At 42.4% G+C, this 20,867-nt stretch overlaps 1 protein-coding gene across 1 annotated transcript; it reads right to left on the bottom strand.

The window, feature by feature from the left end:
* Positions 1–2,151: 2,151 nt before the first annotated feature.
* LOC121585589 (LIX1-like protein) lies at positions 2,152–18,208 on the bottom strand. Its single transcript, XM_041901911.1, has 6 exons — positions 17,725–18,208; positions 15,032–15,195; positions 12,230–12,370; positions 11,939–12,034; positions 8,487–8,564; positions 2,152–3,256 (listed from the first exon to the last, which is right to left on the bottom strand). Exons 1-6 carry the CDS (start codon positions 18,044–18,046, stop codon positions 3,002–3,004), a joined length of 1,056 nt encoding a protein of 351 aa, XP_041757845.1. The 5' UTR covers positions 18,047–18,208; the 3' UTR covers positions 2,152–3,001.
* Between the last annotated feature and the right edge of the window lie 2,659 nt (positions 18,209–20,867).

The following is a 20,867-nucleotide window of genomic DNA, read 5'->3' as shown; positions in this document are numbered from 1 at the left end:
GGAAAGTGCAATCCATATATTCCTACAAACACTTAGGTTTGTGCACTGTGTATGCTATGTTTTTGTTTTGCACACAATACTCACATTTTACACAGTTGTTTACACCAATGCGCTGGTCAATCCGGATATCAGTATCGTCTAAATTACTTTAAGTGTTAGCCAAATAATAGAGTTTAAAATAGCTTACTGACAGTAAATGATCATGACTTAGAATGATAACGCTGAATGATGAGTCATTAAGCTGCATTAAGGCAATGAAAAAACACTGTTGGATAACTGACATTCTTGTGAATGATCCATTCTAACAAGCAAAGCAAGGCAAATCAGTTTGAGTCGGTGGAGCTGTTCTTTCTTCGCAAATAAGGCTGGCTATCACTTAAGATAGACTCTACAGATGTAGGATCTTAATTTTACATTTTCACAGCAAAACAATCCTGCAACAACAGGTTTTAAACATTTAGTCCATAATATTGCTTGATTGGTGATTTGGCTTTATCTGGCCAAAAGTAGGCTACATGAAAAGTGAAATACTATTAATATAACCATGTTTTCAATTAATTTATGTAAATCACAAAGCTCATCTGCATTTCCTGTGGGGCAGGAAAATTCTCAGCAACAAAAGAGTGATCAAATTAAGATCCAACATCTGCATATAAGATCTGTAATGTAAGAGCTATATATACAGTACCAGTCAAAAGTTGTCACACCTACTCATTCAAGGGTTTTTCTTTATTTTTACTATTTTCTACATTGTAGAATAATAGTGAAGACATCACTATTAATAATAATGAAATAACATATGGAATCATGAAGTAACCAAAAAAAACTGTTAAGCAAATCAAAATATATTTTATATTTGAGATTCTTCAAAGTAGCCACCCTATGCCTTGATGACAGCTTTGCACACGCTTGGCATTCTCTCAACCAGCTTCACCTGGAATAATTTTCCAACAGTCTTGAAGGAGTTCCCACATATGCTGAGCACTTGTTGGCTGCTTTTCCTTCACTCTGCGGTCCAACTCATCCCAAACAATCTCAATTGGGTTGAGGTCGGGGGATTGTGGAGGCCAGGTCATCTGATGCAGCACTCCATCACTCTCCTTCTTGGTCAAATAGCCCTTACACAGCCTGGAGGTGTGTTGTGTCATTGTCCTGTTGAAAAACAAATGATAGTCCCACTAAGCCCAAACCAGATGGGATGGCGTATTGCTGCAGAATGCTGTAGTAGCCATGCTGGTTAAGAGTGCCTTGAATTCTAAATAAATCACTGACAGTGTCCCAGCAAATCACCCCCACACCTCCTCCTCCATGCTTCACGGTGGGAACCACAAATGCGGAGATCATCCATTCACCTACTCTGCGTCTCACAAAGACACGGCGGTTGGAACCAAAAATCTCAAATTTGGACCGTCTAATGTCCATTGCTCGTGTTTCTTGGCCCAAGCAAGTCTCTTCTTCTTATTGGTGCCCTTTAGTAGTGGTTTTCTTTGCAGCAATTCGACCATGAAGGCCTGATTCACGCAGTCTCCTCTGAACAGTTGATGTTGAGATGTGTCTGTTACTTGAACTCCGTGAAGCATTTATTTGGGCTGCAATCTGAGGTGCAGTTAACTCTAATGAACTTATCCTCTGCAGCAGAGGTAACTCTGGGTCTTCCTTTCCTGTGGCGGTCCTCATGAGAGCCAGTTTCATCATAGCACTTGATGGTTTTTGTGACTGCACTTGAAACTTTCAAAGTTCTTGAAATTTTCCGGATTGACTGACTTAAAGTAATGATGGACTGTCATTTCTCTTTGCTTATTTGAGCTGTACTTGCCATAATATGGACTTAGTCTTTTACCAAATAGGGCTATCTTCTGTATACCACCCCTACCTTGTCACAACACAACTGATTGGCTCAAACGCATTAAGAAGGAAAGAAATTCCACAAATTATCTTTTAACAAGGCACACCTGTTAATTGAAATGCATTCCAGGTGACTACCTAGTGAAGCTGGTTGAGAGAATGCCAAGAGTGTGCAAAGCTGTCATCAAGGCAAAGGGTGGCTACTTTGAAGAATCTCAAATATAAAATATACTTCCTTTGTTTAACACTACATGATTCCATATGTGTTATTTCATAGTTTTGATGTCTTCACTATTATTCTACAATGTAGAAAATACTAAAAATAAAGAAAAACCCTTGAATGAGTAGGTGTGTCCAAACTTTTGACTGGAACTGTATGTGCTTAAACTATGTCATGTTCAAATAACTTTCAAAAGTCCTTCATGCAGAAAATCTAGCGCGATAGATCATGTTTAAGCAACAGACATTGGTCTATTTTGGTGTGTAAGATCTTTCTGTGACAATATCCTTGAGATTATGTCCTGTACAATCATTAGCAAAGGCAGGTCCTGGGCTTTAATTCCACAAATGTGGTAGAGTTGTCTACAAGCATAGAAAAGGAATGAGAGGAATGGTAACAGTTCATTATTCCATGTGATTAACACAAACCCAATAATATGGCAGCACAAAATGACCTCAATTACTTAAACTTTTGTGTAACAGAATTCTTCAATCCTGGTCCTGAAGACCTATAGCATCTGCAAGATTTTGTTCTAAACCAGCGCTAACATATCTGATTCAACTAATCAACTTATTGTCAAGACTTTCATTAGCTTAATCAGGTGTATTAGCACTGGGCTAGAAAAATATCTAAGAACACTAACTGTTTTATCATTCAAAGCTCCTAGATGGCTGCCTTGATAGCCTCTATCCAATCAATGGTATTGGCCCCTGTGACTCATTCCATCTCTATGGCCAGATTCCAAACTGACAACCAACTTCCTTCCATCTGCCCTTGACTCCGAACGGACTGAATAGGTAAAAGCCATATGGTGGAAGCTATGCAGAGTTACTATAATGTTTCCACACCTATGCAGACTTTTGAGAATCACGAGGGGGAAGTCAATGTGGGAAGATAGAAGTGAATCAAGTTATGGGGATGTAATCCAGCGTATACCTAGCAGGTTGAAGGCAGGGTGGCATTGTTGGCTGCACCCAGTTGGCCAACAGCCAGCATCAGGATGTCCTTCTTTTCCTTGTGGAAGCGCAGCTCTCGGCCAGCCAGCCTGGCTTCCTCAAGTTCTCGATCTGTTGCCGCCACCTCCTGGGCGATGGTGCCAGCCACGCCTTGCTCCCGGTTCACCCAATCAGCAGCCATTTGGGTACGCATGTCATCATCCAGCGCCCGATGGGAGTAGTGAGCCAGCACTTCCTGTTAGGGGAAAGCAAATACCAAAATTTGTCAGGCCGAAATGGACCTTATTCACGCCACGGCCATGATCGTTAGAAATACAGGCTAGCTGGGTAGGAAGCGGAAGTGCTCCATTAAATCATTATATTTTTCAACAGTACTGGTTTCCTAGCAGTGCAGGTTTGATTGAGTTCCAGATTATGTTGAATGATCCTGAAATGCCTGGATTTGAAACGACATGGAACCACAACTTTTGTGCACAATAAGCAAGCTGCATGGCCAGCAATAGCGTCACTTCACATGAGGAATGTGAGACGTCTGGGAGAGCTAATTACTCCAGTGGCTCAGCCCCTCTCCTTAACCATTGAGATGAAAGGCATAACGCCAGACCAAAGAGAATACCTAATCAGTCAAGGGACACACAGGGCGAGAGCACTCTGTAACCATAGAAAAACAGAATACAACTGAGTCTTATCTATCCAAATCGTGGAGTTGCTGGCTGCTCTTCCTCCTCTTCGACTTCAGATCTGAATGGAGTAGATTGGCAAAAGCCAGGGTTGAGGCACAAATGTGATTATTGAGGTGAATTAATATTTATTTCATAAATTGGAAGTTGCCTGAATTGACCCCCATACTGCAACAACTATGTCAGAAAGCTGCCATTTTTATATTAGCAAACATGAAGGGTGAGGGATTTCATCTTAAAAGTTGTGTGCATAGAGCCTGAATATTTTTATGTTTGAGATCAGATGAAGTCAAAGAAAAATGCTTTAAACTCTAGTTAAAAAAAAGTACAAACTTTTATCAAACTAATCAAGGCTCATATTGATGCCTTAAATGTAGTTTCTGTATGTAAGATGCATGAGATAATGAGGACTGCACACAAACATTGAGGTCACCCGACTCTGCCTGGAACGGAATCCCTCCATAGGTATTTATTCAGCCCACACAATGTGGTTTAGAGAGATCCTTCAGCATGACATTCCATCATAACTCAAGCCAGAGTGTAACTCAGACAATGTTACTCATTATTATTATGTGGTCCTCTGTAGCTCAATTGGTAGAGCATGGCGCTTGTAACGCCAGGGTAGTGGGTTCGATCCCCGGGACCACCCATACGTAAAAATGTATGCACACATGACTGTAAGTCGCTTTGGATAAAAGCATCTGCTAAATGGCATATTATTATTACATTATTATTATCTTTAGTGAGTTTCACCCCCATTCTGTACTTATGTTGAACTGAGATGCCGTGTTTGCTGTACCATTTGAGTTATGATTAAACACTATCACTGGCAGTGTGTAAGGATGAGTGCTATGTCTTCTTTTCCAAAACTGCAGGAGGGATTTAATGGAAACTGTCAGGCAAATTATTGTTTTTTGCTCTCCAATAAATCTTTAGTTTGATCAGTTATTCTGTTGCTGAAACTGAACAGAGGAGTTTAAGTTATGATTGAGTTATATTTTCCTTCCTTTACACCAGGTGAGTGTCACCACAATGACAGTTTACTTACCTCCTCCCTACAGGCTGACTCGTCATTGTTGGTTATCAGGCCTACAACCGTTATGTCATCAGCAAACTTGATGATGGAGTTGGTGTCGTACAAAGCCATGCAGTTGTGGGTGAACAGGGAGTACAGCAGAGGACGGATGATACACTCCTGGGTGGCCCCTGTATTAAGAGTCAGTGTGGACGAGGTGTTGCCAATCTTCACAGCCTGGGGCCTGCCCGTCAGGAAGTCCAGGATCCAGTTGCAGAGGGTAGTGTCAAGCTTGGAGGGAACAATAGTGTTGAATGCTGAACTGTAGTCAATTAACAGCATTCTCACATACAGTAGGTGTTCCTCTTGTACAGATGTGTTACGGCCATGTGAATTGTGATGGAAATGGCATCTTCCGTGGATCTGTTGGAGCGGTAGGCAAATTGGAGTGGGTCCAGTGTGCCTGGCATGCTGGCCTTGATGTGGGCCATGACCAGACTCTTGAAGCACTTCATGATGGTTAATGGCGCCGGAGGGGATGGCTGCCGTTTTATGGACTCTTAACCAACCGTGCTATTTTGTGTGTTTTTTCCGCATTGTTTGTAACTTATTTTGTACATGATGTTGCTGCTACCTTCTCTTATGACCGAAAAGAGCTTCTGGACATCAGAACAGCGATTACTCACCTTGAACTGGACAAATAATTTTTCTTTATTGAGTCGGACGAGAGGGATTTGCTCCAGACACCCGACAGGGCCCTCATCTCCGTCACTCGCAGTAGAAAGAAAAGGAGATATTGCGGAAGGAGATCGGGGTGCCTGGTAAGGAGCCGGCGACGAGTGGCTAATCTGCCTTTGCCATCGATACTATTAGCCAACTTACAATTGCTTGATAATAAAGTGGACGAACTACAGGCATGTATATCCTACCAACGGGACATTAAAAACTGTAACATCTTATGTTTCACAGAGTCGTTTCTGAACAAAGACATGAATAACATACAGCTGGCGGGTTATACACTGTATCGGCAGGATAGAACAGCAGCCTCTGGTAAGACAAGGGGTGGCGGTCTATGTATATTTGTAAACAACAGCTGGTGCACGATATCTAAGGAAGTCTTGAGGTTTTGCTCACCAGAGTTAGAGTATCTCATGATACTATCTACCAAGAGAGTTTTCATCTATATTCCTCGTAGCTGTCTATTTACCACCACAAACCGATGCTGGCACTAAGACCGCACTTAATGAACTGTATACGGCCATAAGCAAACAAGAAAACGCTCATCCAGAGGCGGCGCTTCTAGTGACCGGGGACTTTAATACAGGGAAACTTAAATCAGTTTTACCTCATTTCTACCAGTATGTTAAATGTGTAACCAGAGGGAAAAAACTCTAGACCACCTTTACTCCACACACAGAGACACGTACAAAGCTCTCCCTCGCCCTCCATTTGGCAAATCTGACCATAATTCTACCCTCCTGATTCCTGCTTACAAGCAAAAACTAAAGCAGGAAGCACCAGTGACTCGGGCAATAAAAAAATTGTCAGATGAAGCAGATGCTAAGCTACAGGACTGTTTTGCTAGCACAGACTGGAATATGTTCCGGGATTCTTCCGATGGCATTAAGGAGTACACCACATCAGTCAATGGCTTCATCAATAAGTGCATTGATGACGTCGTCCCCACAGTGACTGTACGTACATACCCCAACCAGAAGCCATGGATTACAAGCAACATTCGCACTGGGCTAAAGGGTAGAGATGCCGCTTTCAAGGAGTGGGACTCTAAACCGGAAGCTTATAAGAAATCCCGCTAAGCCCTCCGACGAACCATCAAACAGGCAAAGCGTCAATACAGGACTAAGATCGAATCGTACTACACCGGCTCCGACGCTCGTCGGATGTGGCAGGGCTTGCTACAAAGGGAAGCACAGCCGCGAGCTGTTCAGTGACACAAGCCTACCAGACGAGCTAAATTACTTCTATGCTCGCTTCGAGGCAAGTAACACTGAAACATGCATGAGAGCATCAGCTGTCCGTAGCCGATGTGAGCAAGACCTTTAAACAGGTCAACATTCACAAGGCCGCAGGGCCAGAAGGATTACCAGGACGTGTACTCCGAGCATGCGCTGACAAATGGCAAGTGTCTTCACTGACATTTTCAACCTCTTCCTGTCTGAGTCTGTAATACCAACGTTTCAAGCAGACCACCATAGTCCCTGTGCCCAAGAACACTAAGGTAACCTGCCTAACGACGAGACAGCCTATAGGGAGGAGGTCAGAGACCTGGCCGTGTGGTGCCAGGACAACAACCTCTCCCTCAACGTGATCAAGACAAAGGAGATGATTGTGGACTACAGGAAAAAGAAGAGGACCGAGCACGCCCCCATTCTCATCGACAGGGCTGTAGTGGAGCAGGTTGAGAGCTTCAAGTTCCTTGGTGTCCAAATCACCAACAAACTAACATTGTCCAAGCACACCAAGACAGTTGTGAAGAGGGCACGACAAAACCTATTCCCCCTAAGGAGACTGAAAATATTTGGCATGGGTCCTCAGATCCTCAAAAGGTTCTATAGCTGCACCATCGAGAGCATCCTGACTGGTTGCATCACTGCCTGGTATGGCAACTGCTCGGCCTCCAACCGCAAGGCACTACAGAGGGTAGTACGTACGGCCCAGTACATCTCTGGGGCCAAGCTTCCTGCCATCCAGGACCTCTATACCAGGCGGTGTCAGAGGAATGGCCTAAAAATTGTCAAAGACTCCAGCCACACTAGTCATAGACTGTTCTCTCTACTACCGCACGGCAAGTGGTACCAGACCGCCAAGTCTAGGTCCAAGAGGCTTCTAAACAGCTTCTACCCCCAAGCCATAAGACTCCTGAACATCTAATCAAATGGCTACCCTGACTATTTGCATTGGCTACCCAGACTATTTGTTTGTGGCCCACCTGTTACCTTGCACTATTCTTGCCATTCTCCTTCGACCTCTCATCAACAAGCTGTTTTCGCCCACAGGACTGCCGCTGACTGGATGTTTTTGCTTCTCACACTATTCTCGGGAAAACCCTAGACACTGTCATGCATGAAAAGCCCAGGAGGCTGGACGTTTCAGAGGAACTGGAACCGATGTGCCTGGCACCGATGATCATACCACGCTCAAAGTCGCTTAGATCACTCGTTTTGCCCATTCTAACATTCTATCGAACAGCAATTGAATGCCTCGATGCCTGTCTGCCTGCTTTATATAGCAAGCCACGGCCAAGTGACTCACTGTCTGTAGGAGCGAACCATTCTCGTGAACAGGGTGGTGTACCTAATAAACTGGCCACTAAGTGTATATTTACACACTATGAGGTTGGAATAATACTGTGAAATTGTGACAATGATGATAATGCCCTTTTAGTGTAAGAGCTGTTTGAAAAGACCGCATGACATTTCTGCCTGTTTTTGTGGGATGGAGTTTTGTCCTTCCATGGTGACATCACCAAGCGGTAAACTAGTTAGTAGACAAATAAGAAAGAGTTCCAAACCTCTCTGCCAATAACAGATAATTTTCAGTATTCCCCTCCACACTCAGACAGTCCAAGCTAAATTCTTGATTGAGAAATCGCCCTTTGCTAAGAAGCTATTTTGGTTTATTTTTTACAATTTTAATTGAAAACAATCACAGTAGGGTACTTAATTGTTACCCAGAAATAATTTGATACTGAGATAAAAACGGCTGCATTGGACCTTTAAATCAGTACTCTTATCCAAATGAGATCTTACTTGACGGGAGCATTGTCTCTCTCTCATGGCCTTCAGGCTTCCATTCCAGTGCAGTAGCTGAAAGACTGTCATCAATTCCTGAAAGAAAAACACAGTTCAGCATCGACAAGAAGCATTTTTGTGTGTGCCTGCACTGATGGAGAGCACAGTCTGGCAGAAAGCACAATTTCAAGTTTGATTGTCATCGCAAGAAAGCGAGTTATTAATGTCAAAGTCGCAAGATTTAAGGATTTTTTTAGGGGAAGCTAAGAAGGAGAAAAGTCTACAGCTAGCATTCATTTGTTTGCATTGTGTAGAACCCTAAATCATGAGCTGTAGTTTGGCAAAGACCAATCCATGCATTAGATCAGTGGATATGGATGACAAACAATGAAAGACTGGAGGCCAGCAATACAGTCCAAATTTGTTTGCCAGACCCACATGCTCTCATAGGCAATTCCTAGAACTCGTAAAACTGACTATCCTACCGATCCTTGACTTCGGCGATGTCATTTACAAAATAGCCTCCAACACTCTACTCAGCAAATTGGATGTAGTCTATCACAGTGTCATCCGTTTTGTCTCCAAAGCCCCATACACTACCCACCACTGTGACCTGTACGCTCTTGTTGGCTGGTCCTCACTACATGTTCGTCGTCAAACCCACTGGCTCCAGGCCATCTATAAATCACTGCTAGGCAAATCCCCGCCTTATCTTAGCTCATTGGTCACCATAGCAGCACCCACCCGTAGACTGCGCTCCAGCAGGTATATCTCACTGGTCATTCCCAAAGCCAACACCTCCTTTGGCCGCCATTCCTTCCAGTTCTCTGCTGCAAATGACTGGAACGAACTGCAAAAATCTCTGAAGCTGGAGACTCTTATCTCCCTCACTAACTTTAAGCATCAGTTGTCAGAGCACCTTACCGATCACTGCACCTGTACACAGCCCATCTGAAATTAGCCCAGCCAACTACCTCATCCCTATATTGTTATTTATTTTGCTCTTTTGCACCCCAGTATCTCTATTTGCACATAATCTCTTGCACATCTAGCATTCCAGTGTTAATACTAATTGTAATTAATTTGCACTATAGCCTATTTATTGCCTTACCTCCATAACTTGCTACATTTGCACACACTGTATATATATTTTCTGTTGTATTTTTGACTTTATGTTTTTTTTTACCCCATATGTAACTCTGTGTTTTTGGTTTTATCGCACTGCTTTGCTTTATCTTGGCCAGGTCGCAGTTGTAAATGAGAACTTGTTCTCAACTGGCTTACCTGGTTAAATAAAGGTTAAATAAAAAATAAAAAAAAAATAAAAAAAAACAGAGAATACAGTGCATTCGGAAAGTATTCAGACCCCTTTACTTTTCCCACATTTTGTTACGTTACAGCCTTATTCTAAAATGGATTAAATCAATATTTTCCCTCATTAATCTACACACAGTGCCCCATAATGACAAAGCGAAAACAGGTTTTTAGAAAAGTTAGCACATTTATTAAAAATAAAAAACAGAAATACCTTACTTAAGTATTCAGACCCTTTGCTATGAGACTCGAAATTGAGCTCAGGTTTATGCTGTTTCCATTGATCATCCTTGAGATGTTTCTACAACTTGATTGGAGTCCACCTGTGGTAAATTCAATTGATTGGAAATGATTTGGAAAGGCACACACCTGTCTATATAAGGTCCCACAGTTGAATGTGCATGTCTGAGCAAAAACCAAGCCATGGGGTCAAAGGAATTGTCTGTAGAGCTCCAAGACAGGATTGTGTCAAGGCACAGATCTGGGGAAGGGTACCAAAACATTTCTGCAGCATTGAAGGTCCCCAAGAACACAGTGGCCTCCATCATTCTTAAATGGAAGAAGTTTGGAACCACAGAGACTCTTCCTAGAGCTGGCCGCCTGGCCAAATTGAGCAATCGGGGAGAAGGGCCTTGGTCAGGGAGGTGACCAAGGACACGATGGTCACTCTGAAGGAGCTCCAGAGTTCCTCTGTGGAGATGAGAGAATCTTCCAGAAGGACAACCATCTCTGCAGCACTCCACTAATCAGGCCTTTATGGTAGTGGCCAGACGGAAGCACATGACAGCCCGCTTGGAGTTTGCCAAAAGGCACCTAAAGGACTCTCAGACCATGAGAAACAAGATTCTCTGGTCTGATGAAACCAAGACTGAGCTCTTTGGCCTGAATGCCAAGCGTCACGTCTGGAGGAAACCTGGCACCATCCCTACGGTGAAGCATGGTGGTGGCAGCATCATGCTGTGGGGATGTTTTTCAGTGGCAGGAACTGGGAGACTAGTCAGGATCGAGTGAAAGATGAAAACCTGCTCCAGTGCACTCAGGACCTCAGACTGAGGCAAAGGTTCACCTTCCAACAGGACAACAACCCTAAGCACACAGCCAAGACAAGGCAGGAGTGGCTTCAGCACAAGTCTCTGAATGTCCTTGAGTGGCCCAGCCAGAGCCCGGACTTGAACCCGATCAAACATCTCTTGAGAGACCTGAAAATAGCTGTGCAGTGACGCTCCCCATCCAACCTGACAGAGCTTGAGAGGATCTGCAGAGAAGAATGGGAGAAACTCCTCAAATACAGGTGTGCCAAGCTTGTAGCGTCATACCCAAGAAGACTCGAGGCTGTAATCGCTGCCAAAGGTGCTTCAACAAAGTACTGAGTAAAGAGTCTGAATACTTATGTAAACGTTATATTTCAGCTTTTTATTTTTAATACAGGTGCAAAAATGTCTAAAAACCTGTTTTTGCTTTGTCATTATGGGGTATTGTGTGTAGATTGATGAGGAAAAATAACAATTTCATCCATTTTAGAATAAGGCTGTAATGTAACAAAATGTGGAAAAAGTCAAGGGGTCTGAATACTTTCCGAATGCACTGTACATGGTTACTGCTACTATTCTCTTCTTCACGCATGATGGTCCTCACATTCATGTAGTGGGTCTAATACTCTAGTCCTTGAAATCTACAGTTGATTCCTGATAAGTGCACTTTGGAGTCCAAACTCTGTTTAAGTGAGCTGCAGTTCTCAAGTCCCAGTTCAATTGATGTACATTATTTTATTTGCTCCCAATACTGGCATGCTCTGCTTTAGTTCATGCGGTCATGAGTCTTATACCGTTGCATTTATCAGGTTCGGCTGTATTCTTTTTTTCATTCAACCTGGGAAACCAGATTGGTATGTCATGAAGCAGAGGTGATTAAGCCAGCCAACTTTGATAAACACTCAGAAATAACTCCCGGTTTTCTTTATGAACTGGAAATACAAAGCTAAAGGAGAATATAGTTATCTGTCTGCTTTGTGTAATTACCCATAGTTAGTGGCAGTAACAGTCCTAAACTAGCCTCATATACAGTCCAACCTATTCATTTTCTTAAGTATCATTGCAGTTACATCCACTGTATCATTACAAGTAATCCAACTTTGTGTTCCTCCATCCTCTATTTACCTGAAACTCCAGCATTGACTTTCCTTTGTTGGACTCCAGCATGAAGCGAAACGCCCCGATTCCTGTGCTGGGGTTGTCTGCCTCTTCTCTGTTTCCCTGTAAAAGACAAGTAGAGTCCAATCATCCAGTCTTTTTCTCCTTAAGAGCCCAATCAGATTAAAATCTTACCCTCATAAGGACGTGACCTTTTAATTAATAAGAGCTACAGTAAAGATTATATTAAAGACCAGTGTTCACTGCTTCTGTTAATATCAGTCATTTTATCTGAAAAACACATTCAAAGGCACTCACATTAAAGGAGGCCAGCGCCTCACATACACTCTTCTCAATGAAGTCATCTGTGATGCGGCGGGAAGGATGCTCGTTGAAAACCGAGTTCATCAGAGCGATTTTGGCAGCACTACGTCTTGCCTCAGCCTTGGTTGGACAAAACTGCCGAAAGTAAAGCATATTTAGTACTTTTCTGAATGGTCCCCAAAAAATATATGTAGCCTATGGCACAAATTATAACGTTATGACCCTGTGAGACATGGATACATGCAGTATCATATTTGTAAGATGGTTAAGTCAAATTATTGTATGGATCTTCTGGAAATCATACAGAAGTGCATTTTAATAGTGACATGTTTTTTTCTAAGTAATATCGTTGCTTCCACTTCATTGCTATTACCTCAAAGAAAGAAAGAAAGAAAGAAAGAAAGAAAGAAAGAAAGAAAGAAAGAAAGAAAGAAAGAAAGAAAGAAAGAAAGAAAGAAAGAAAGAAAGAAAGAAAGAAAGAAAGAAAGAAAGAAAGAAAGAAAGAAAGAAAGAAAGAAAGAAAGAAAGAAAGAAAGAAAGAAAGAAAGAAAGAAAGAAAGAAAGAAAGAAAGAGTTAGGAAGGATAGAGGAAAAGGAGGCTCTGTACAAATGGGATGAGGGGGAGAATGTGGGTAGGGGTTTCACGGCTCCTTCTAAGCTCAATGTTTGGCTCTAATAACAACCAGATGAGCCACCCACCAGATGAGTTTCCAACCACAGTATGCATTGCAGCCAGCCAATTCGAGGAGAGGAAGAAATGGCAAAACATGTCATCCTCCCATGGAATATTCTGCTAGGCACAATGCTCAAGTTGGCTAATATTTACAGTATGATTTAGAATTTAAAATAACATTTGAAAAAAAAGAGAATGTACATTAAAGCAGTCTTTACTATTTCAATAATACTGGTGGATGATTTAGCAAAGATAGGAATATGGCTTGTACTGTATGCAATTATGTATACAAGTTCATAGATGAGATAATTAACTTGTCAACAGTCAAATGTGGTTTCCTATATCCTGAATTCAGTTAAACTTGAATTTCATTAGATTTTTTTCATGCTAAGCCTGAATACAAGTAGGGTTCTACACCAGGGATCATCAACAAGACTCAGACCACCCGCGGGCCGCCAGTTGGAGAACACTGTCCTACACCTTGCTAACATGTTTTTGATGGACCCAACAGCCTAGAGTTATTGACGTGGCGGTGTGTTTTACAGATCCAGGGATTATTATTTGAGATTGGCCAATGGTTAGCTATTGAATATAATATTGGTTTGTAATCCTGATGGGAGACAGCAAACTGCTTTAATCTGGGATTCCCAGTATACATACTATACTATTCACCAAGAGCAGCCTGAAGTTAGAGACTTATCGCTCTCCATTTCTTTATTCTTCAGCTAACAGTACTTTTTTTTTGTATACTGCAATTCAGCTATTAGCTGTGAATGTGTACAAGCCCAACCAATAATAATAAAACCTTGATATATACAATACCAGTCAAAGGTTTGGACACACCTACTCATTCAAGCGTTTTTCTTTATTTTTACTATTTTCTACATTTCTATTGGTACTGTATACACACACACACTTCAACTGTTCTGCTCAAGTTGTAAACTATGTAAAACATGCAACGATGCCTTTTAACTTGATTAGTTGCTTAGGGCAGATTTATCAAGACGTTTGTTTAACACATTCTTGAAGTATTCAGATAAACAAGGGAAGAGTGTGAGCAGTAAGTCCCAGAAACATCCGGGTCATGTTCATAAGGCACCAAACGGAAGAAAATGGACTGAAACTTGGAGGGACTACCTGGACTTCTCTAATAAGAAACGCTAATTTTCATGATTCAGAGGAATCACATATACATACAGAAAATGTATGCACTCACTGTACAGTAAGTCTCTTTGGATAAAAGTGTCTGCTAAGTGTCATATGCTTCCAGCAGAATATGGGTGCACAGTTAGAAGTTTGCAAACAAAGACACTACATAAACATTGTTTTGCACAACATTTTGCTACAGTGTGCCCCAATAAACATGACCCAGGCCTAATTTTTCTCTTGCTCTCACTTGACATTTCTCAAGGCAGTCGAGAAGAGGCTCCCAGTGATTGACATTTGAGCCGAAAATCCGGAGCAATGTACTAAAGGAGATCAGGTCAGACTGGCAGAATTGATTTGGGTGAGAGCGTTTGTGCATGAGTAGAGTTGTATGGTCGGATAAATCATTAATGTTATGGCCATATAGGGAAGTTAGGCTAATTCATGAAGCTACACCAACATTTACATTTTAGTCATTTAGCAGACGCTCTTATCCAGAGCGACTTACAGTTAGTGAATACATCTTTTTTTTTATACTGGCCCCCCGTGGGAATGGAACCCACAACCCTGGCGTTGCAAACACCATGCTCTATCAACTGAGCTACATCCCTGCCGGCCATTCCCTCCCCTACCCTGGACGAATTGTGCGCCGCCCATGAGTCTCCCGGTCGCGGCCGGCTGCGACAGAGCCTGGATTCGAACCAGGATCTCTAGTGGCACAGTTAGCACTGCGATGCAGTGCCTTAGACCACTGCGCCACTCAGGAGATAACCAACACCAACACAATGTCAAACCATTATACTGTACTGTACTGTACATTATATTATACTGTACTGTAGTGGTATTAATAAATACAACTTTCAAGCACTTTCTCTAACTCAGAGATACTATACAGGGAGCCTTCCACCTGAGGCACGAACCAACGTTTTAGTGCCAACAACTATATTGAGAACGCCTACGGCCACAGGTTAGCTCACCTGGAAACTTCCAAAGCAGCTTCCCCCTGGAAGACTGACGTAGCAAACATAGGGTGGGTTGTTTGATGGGACCATCTCGTACACCACCAGCGCCCCATTCCTGAGGTCTGCCCCTCTTGACTGCTTCATCTGCCAGAATTCTTGCAAAGCTTCCACCACGTTCACTGGAGGAGACATAAAATGACACAGTTTAACGTTCACTGGAGGAGACATATAATGACACAGCTTAACGTTCACTGGAGGAGACATAAAATGACACAGCTTAACGTTCACTGGAGGAGACATAAAATGACATAGCTGAACGTTCACTGGAGGAGACATAAAATGACACAGTTTAACGTTCCTATGCATGGTGTCTTAAAGGCTGACTAAGCGATATGACTTACACTACCATTCAAAAGTTTGGGGTCACTTAGAAATGTCCTTGTTTTCCATGAAAACATACATGAAATGAGTTTGAATAGGACATAGAGCAAAATGCATAGGAAATGTAGTTAATGACAAGGTTAGAAATAATGATTTTTAATAGAAATAATAATTGTGTCCTTCAAACTTTGCTTTCGTCAAAGAATCCTCCATTTGCAGCAATTATAGCCTTGCAGACCTTTGGCATTCTAGTTGTCCATTTGTTGAGGTAATCTGAAGAGATTTCACCCCATGCTTCCTGAAGCACCTCCCACAAGTTGGATTGGCTTGATGGGCACTTCTTACGTACCATACGGTCAAGCTGCTCCCACAACAGCACAACAGGGTTGAGATCCAGTGACTGTGCTGGCCACTCCATTATAGACAGAATACCAGCTGACTGCTTCTTCCCTAAATAGTTAATGCATAGTTTGGAGCTGTGCTTTGGGTCATTGTTCTGAAGTAGGAGGAAATTGGCTCCAATCAAGCACCATCCACAGGGTATGGCATGGCGTTGCAAAATGGAGTGATAGCCTTCCTTCTTCAGGATCCCTTTTACCCTGTACAAATCTCCCACTTTACCACCACCATAGCACCCCCAGACCATCACATTGCCTCCACCATGCTTGACAGATGGCATCCAGCACTCCTCCAGCATCTTTTCATTTGGTCTGCGTCTCACAAATGTTATTCTTTGTGATCCGAACACTTCAAACTTCGATTTGTCTGTCCATAACACATTTTCCAATCTTCCTCTGTCCAGTCTCTGTGTTCTTTTGCCCATCTTAATATTTTCTTTTTATTGGCCAGTCTGAGATATGGCTTTGTATTTGCAACTCTGCCTAGAAAGTCAGCATCCCGGAGTCGCCTCTTCACTGTTGACGTTGAGACTGGTGTTTTGGGGGTACTATTTAATGAAGCTGCCAGTTGAGGACCTGTGAGGCGTCGGTTTCTCAAACTAGACACTCTAATGTATTTGTCCTCTTGCTCAGTTGTGCACCGGGGCCTCCCACTCCTCTTTCTATTCTGGTTAGAGCCAGTTTGCGCTGTTCTGTGAAGGGAGTAGTACACAGCTATGTACGAGATCTTCAGTTTCTTGGCAATTTCTCTCATGGAATAGCCTTCATTTCTCAGAACAAGAACAGACTGCCAAGTTTCAGAAGAAAGTTATTTGTTTGTGGACATTTTGAGCCTGTAATCGAACCCACAATTGCTGATGCTCCAGATATTCAACTAGTCTCAAGAAGGCCAGTTTTATTGCTTCTTTAATCAGCACAACAGTTTTCAGCTGTGCTAACATAATTGCAAAAGGGTTTTCTAATGATCAATTAGCCTTTTAAAATGATGAACTTGGATTAGCAAACACAACGTGCCATTGGAACACAGGACTGATGGTTGCTGATAATGGGCCTCTGTACGCCTATGTAGCTATTCCATAAAAAATCAGCCGTTTCCAGCTACAATAGCCATTTACAACATTAACAATGTCTACACTGTATTTCTGATCAATTTGATGTTATATTAATGGACAAAAAAATTGCCTTTCTTTCGAAAACAAGGACATTTCTAAGTGACTCCAAACTTTTGAACGGTAGTGTATTTTGATTTGTTTAACACTTTTTTGGTTACTACATGTTATTTCATAGTTTTGATGTCTTCACTATTATTCTACAATGTAAAAAATAGTAAAAATAAAGAAAAACCCTTGAATGAGTAGGTATGTCCAAACTTTTGACTGGTAGTGTATATGGATATAGCCAAAGTAAACAACAAGGAACAACCCACTGACACACACTGAACTGAATGAAGCTGTCCGAATTGTGTTGACTTTCAACACCGTTCTAAAAGTCCACATAGACTCAAAATGAATAAAGAGTATGTAACATCAGAATAATTCTGTTAATGAAAATTGAACAGGTCTACCCACATTTAATTGATAGGGTTTTTTGGATGATAGTATGACATGTAGGCTAAGTCTAAAGCATTGTGGGTGACTTGAAGTGTCAAATTTCGAATGGAGTGCCCAAGTGCTATGTAAATTGAGCACACAACTGTATCCTGTAGTCATTAGGCTAGATATGACAAAAATATAGGCTATAATAAACTCAGTATGTTAATGTAGCCTACTGTTATAAACTGGATGGTCAGTTTTGGTGACACAATCTGCATGTTGCAGGCTATTTTAATCCCATTTGTTATCTTAATCACAGTTACCGTGGGTTACATTTGAACCACTACCAGGGAAAGTCGGAGGACCTAAATTCTGCGCCGAATTTTTTCCAGGTTACCTCTGCCATAGCCCTGCGTATGCTTCGCAAAGCTCCGAACAACAGCCTCCACCGCCTCCTTCAAGACTGCCGGGTTCCCTGGATTACATAGACCGAATCCAGCCATCCCTGTTCCGAGCCCTGCACTCCCAATAGTGCCGTGAAGACTGTGGAGTTGAAGCGGCGGGGGCGGCCCGGAAGGAGCGAATAGAGAGGCCGGGGGAGGCAGTAGAGGTGCGGTTGGCACTGTAACCCCGGGCCGGAGAGAGGACCGTAGGGTCCCAGTCGATCCAGCTCCAAATCCTATCCCTGGTTGAAGTCGCTGAGGGCGGATAGATTCCATTGTAGAAGCGTAAACGTCAACAGTATGGGGTAATAGAGAAAATTCGTGATGAAAATACTTCTTTCCTCGCTGATATTGTAAAGGAAGATGAAAACAACGAAACTAAAAAGATAGTGATCAATAAAAAACGATGTTTTGCTCACGGAGAAAAATGTATCCTGCCAATCCCGTTAGTCTTTGTGAGGATTAGGCTGCTTGGCTGTCAATCTTGGAGTAGGGGCGGAGAAATCAGAGACGTGTAAATGGGGAGCTGTGAATGGGCCATTTTCTTGAACCAAAACTGTAACGGAATTATGTTGACCTGCATAACAATACATGCTCTACAAGAGATTAGGCTAATGTGATTTAAATTGTTATACTTTAGAAAAATAGTAGCTACAAAAATAATTATTCAAAACTTTTTAAAAGTTATTTGGTAAATGACCGTGACAGCACAGTGGTAGATACCTTTAAGTTATACTACTCTAACCATAAAAGCAACACACACTATCCATCCATCCATCCCCCAACCACCCACCCACACACCCACTCATCCATCCATAAATCAATCTTCCTAACTAGTCATCTTCACTATATCTAGTCTAGATCACCTGGACATCTAAATATAACACAGACCCTAGACCAGGGATCATCAACTAGATCCAGCTGTGGGACTATTTTTTCTTGAGCGGATGGTTGGGGGCAATGTTCCCTCTAATTTGTTTGGGCACTGAGCAGATTTCAGGTCTACTGAGCGCAAACTTGAACTTTGTAAAAATTCTGTGCAACTTCCAGAACGTGTTTACTGTGAACACTGAGGCTGTACCCGCTTTAAGTTACAGTTTTAACAGTGGCCAAGTAGGCTACTGTGGCTATTTGATCATAATGTAGGCCTACCAGAGTGGCCTACCATCAAAACAATGGAGAAAATGCATCCCATAACATTTTAACATGGAAATAGCTGTTCTAGCATTCAGCCTACAGTAGCAGCCAATGTGTGGTGTTCAATGTAGGCCTACATTCCATGAGACTTTTGAAAATAAAACATGCAGGGCTTGACATTAACCTGATTATCCACTTGTTCTTCAGACAAGGAGGTGACTGAAAATGTTGTTGTGTTTGATGCAAGAAACCACTTTACAAAATAAAATCCATTATTATTCCCATACCATTATTAAAGAGAATCAGACAAATTATCCTACCCTCTGCCTATTGGCTACTTAGCTTATTCAAGCCTGTCTCAAAATACAACACTGCTCCTTCAAGATAAAAAAAAAAAGCTCTTTACCTGACTCGATTGTCAAAGATGTCTAGAACTGTACACGTTTTGTGCTCTTGTAGGAAGCAAGACTACAAATTATCTATAACTGGGCTAATAACTCACTAACTAGCAAAGGATATGAATAAAATGTGCACACATGGCTACATGCAGCTCTTGCTTTGATCTCAAAACAAATGCATCTACTCACGACAGTTCATAGTAAATGGCACAGATCCATATATGGCAATGGTCTATTTGCATATAGGCCTACTGAAGCTCTGATTGTTTATGCCACACCGGTCTGTGTAGAGTATGGGCTGAGTCATGGGTGTCAATGCAATAGATTCCTACTCCGATGCGTTCTACCTACAACAAAATACACTGAGTGTACAAAACATTAGGAACATGACAGACTGACCAGGTGAAAGCTATGATCCCTGCTAAATCCACTTCAATCAGTGTAGATGAAGGGAAGGAGACAGGTTAAATAAAAATATTTAAGCCTTGAGACAATTCAGACATGGATTGTGTATGTGTGCCATTCAGAAGGTGAATGGGCAAGACAAAATATTTAAGTGCCTTTGAACAGGGTATGGTAGTAGGTGTCAGGCGCACCGGGTTGAGTGTGTCAAGAACTGCAACGCTGCTGAGTTTTTCACGCTCAACAGTTTCCCATGTGTATCAAGAATGGTCCAACTTGACACAACTGTGGGAAGCATTGGAGTCAACATGGGCCAGCATCCCTGTGCAACGCTTTTAATACCTTGTAGAGTCCATGCCCCAACGAATTGAGGCTGTTCTGATGGCAAAGGGGGGTGCAACTCAATATTAGGAAGGTGTTCCTAATGTTTTGTAAAATAAGTGTACGTTAGGTTAGGTTACATTATGAATGGAATATTATACGAATTGGATGATGTACCCCAAATCAAATACAATTTTATTGGTAACATACACAAATCAAAAGTATTTATTTATAAAGCCCTTTTTACATCAGCAGATGTCACAAAGTGCTCCTACAGAAACCCAGCCTAAAACCCCAAACAGCAAGCAATGCAGATGTAGAAGCACGATGGCTAGGAAAAACTCCCTAGAAAGGTAGGAACCTAGGAAGAAACCTAGAGAGGAACCCGGCTCTATTTAGGCTCTATTTAGCAGATGTTATTGCGGGTGTAGCGAAATGCAAAATATAAGGAGCTCCACCGAGCTTCACTATCCTCACAATAAACAATCACACACAAAGACAAGGGGGCAGAGGGAACACTTATACAGGTACTGATGAGGGGATATAAACCAGGTGTGTGTAATAAACAAGACAAAACAGATGGAATGATGAGATTAGGAGCAGCAGTGGCTAGAATGCCGGTGACGACGAACGCCGAAGCCTGCCCGAACAAGCAGGGCGCCGACACCGGCCTCGGGGACGACCAGGAGCATGCGGAGCAGGGTGAATTGGATGGCGACGGTGGAAATCCTGCAACAGCGAGGGATCGAGGATATCCCTCAACGGGACCCAGCACCGCTCCTCCGGACCGTACCCCTCCCACTCCACGAGGTAATGAAGGCCCCCCACCCGACGCCTTA

Source organism: Coregonus clupeaformis, chromosome 17 (genome assembly GCF_020615455.1).
Source record: "Coregonus clupeaformis isolate EN_2021a chromosome 17, ASM2061545v1, whole genome shotgun sequence".
NCBI classification, from domain to species: domain Eukaryota; kingdom Metazoa; phylum Chordata; class Actinopteri; order Salmoniformes; family Salmonidae; genus Coregonus; species Coregonus clupeaformis.
This window is presented reverse-complemented; position numbering and strand designations above follow the sequence as displayed.

Coding starts and splice junctions, on each gene's coding strand:
- LOC121585589 (XM_041901911.1), bottom strand. CDS start 18,046: ATGGAATCTATCCGCCCTCAGCGACTTCAACCAGGGATAGGATTTGGA. Junction 12,371..15,031: donor GCTGCTTTGGAAGTTTCCAG/GTGAGCTAACCT, acceptor TACTTTCGGCAG/TTTTGTCCAACCAAGGCTGA. Junction 12,035..12,229: donor AGGCGCTGGCCTCCTTTAAT/GTGAGTGCCTTT, acceptor TGTCTTTTACAG/GGAAACAGAGAAGAGGCAGA.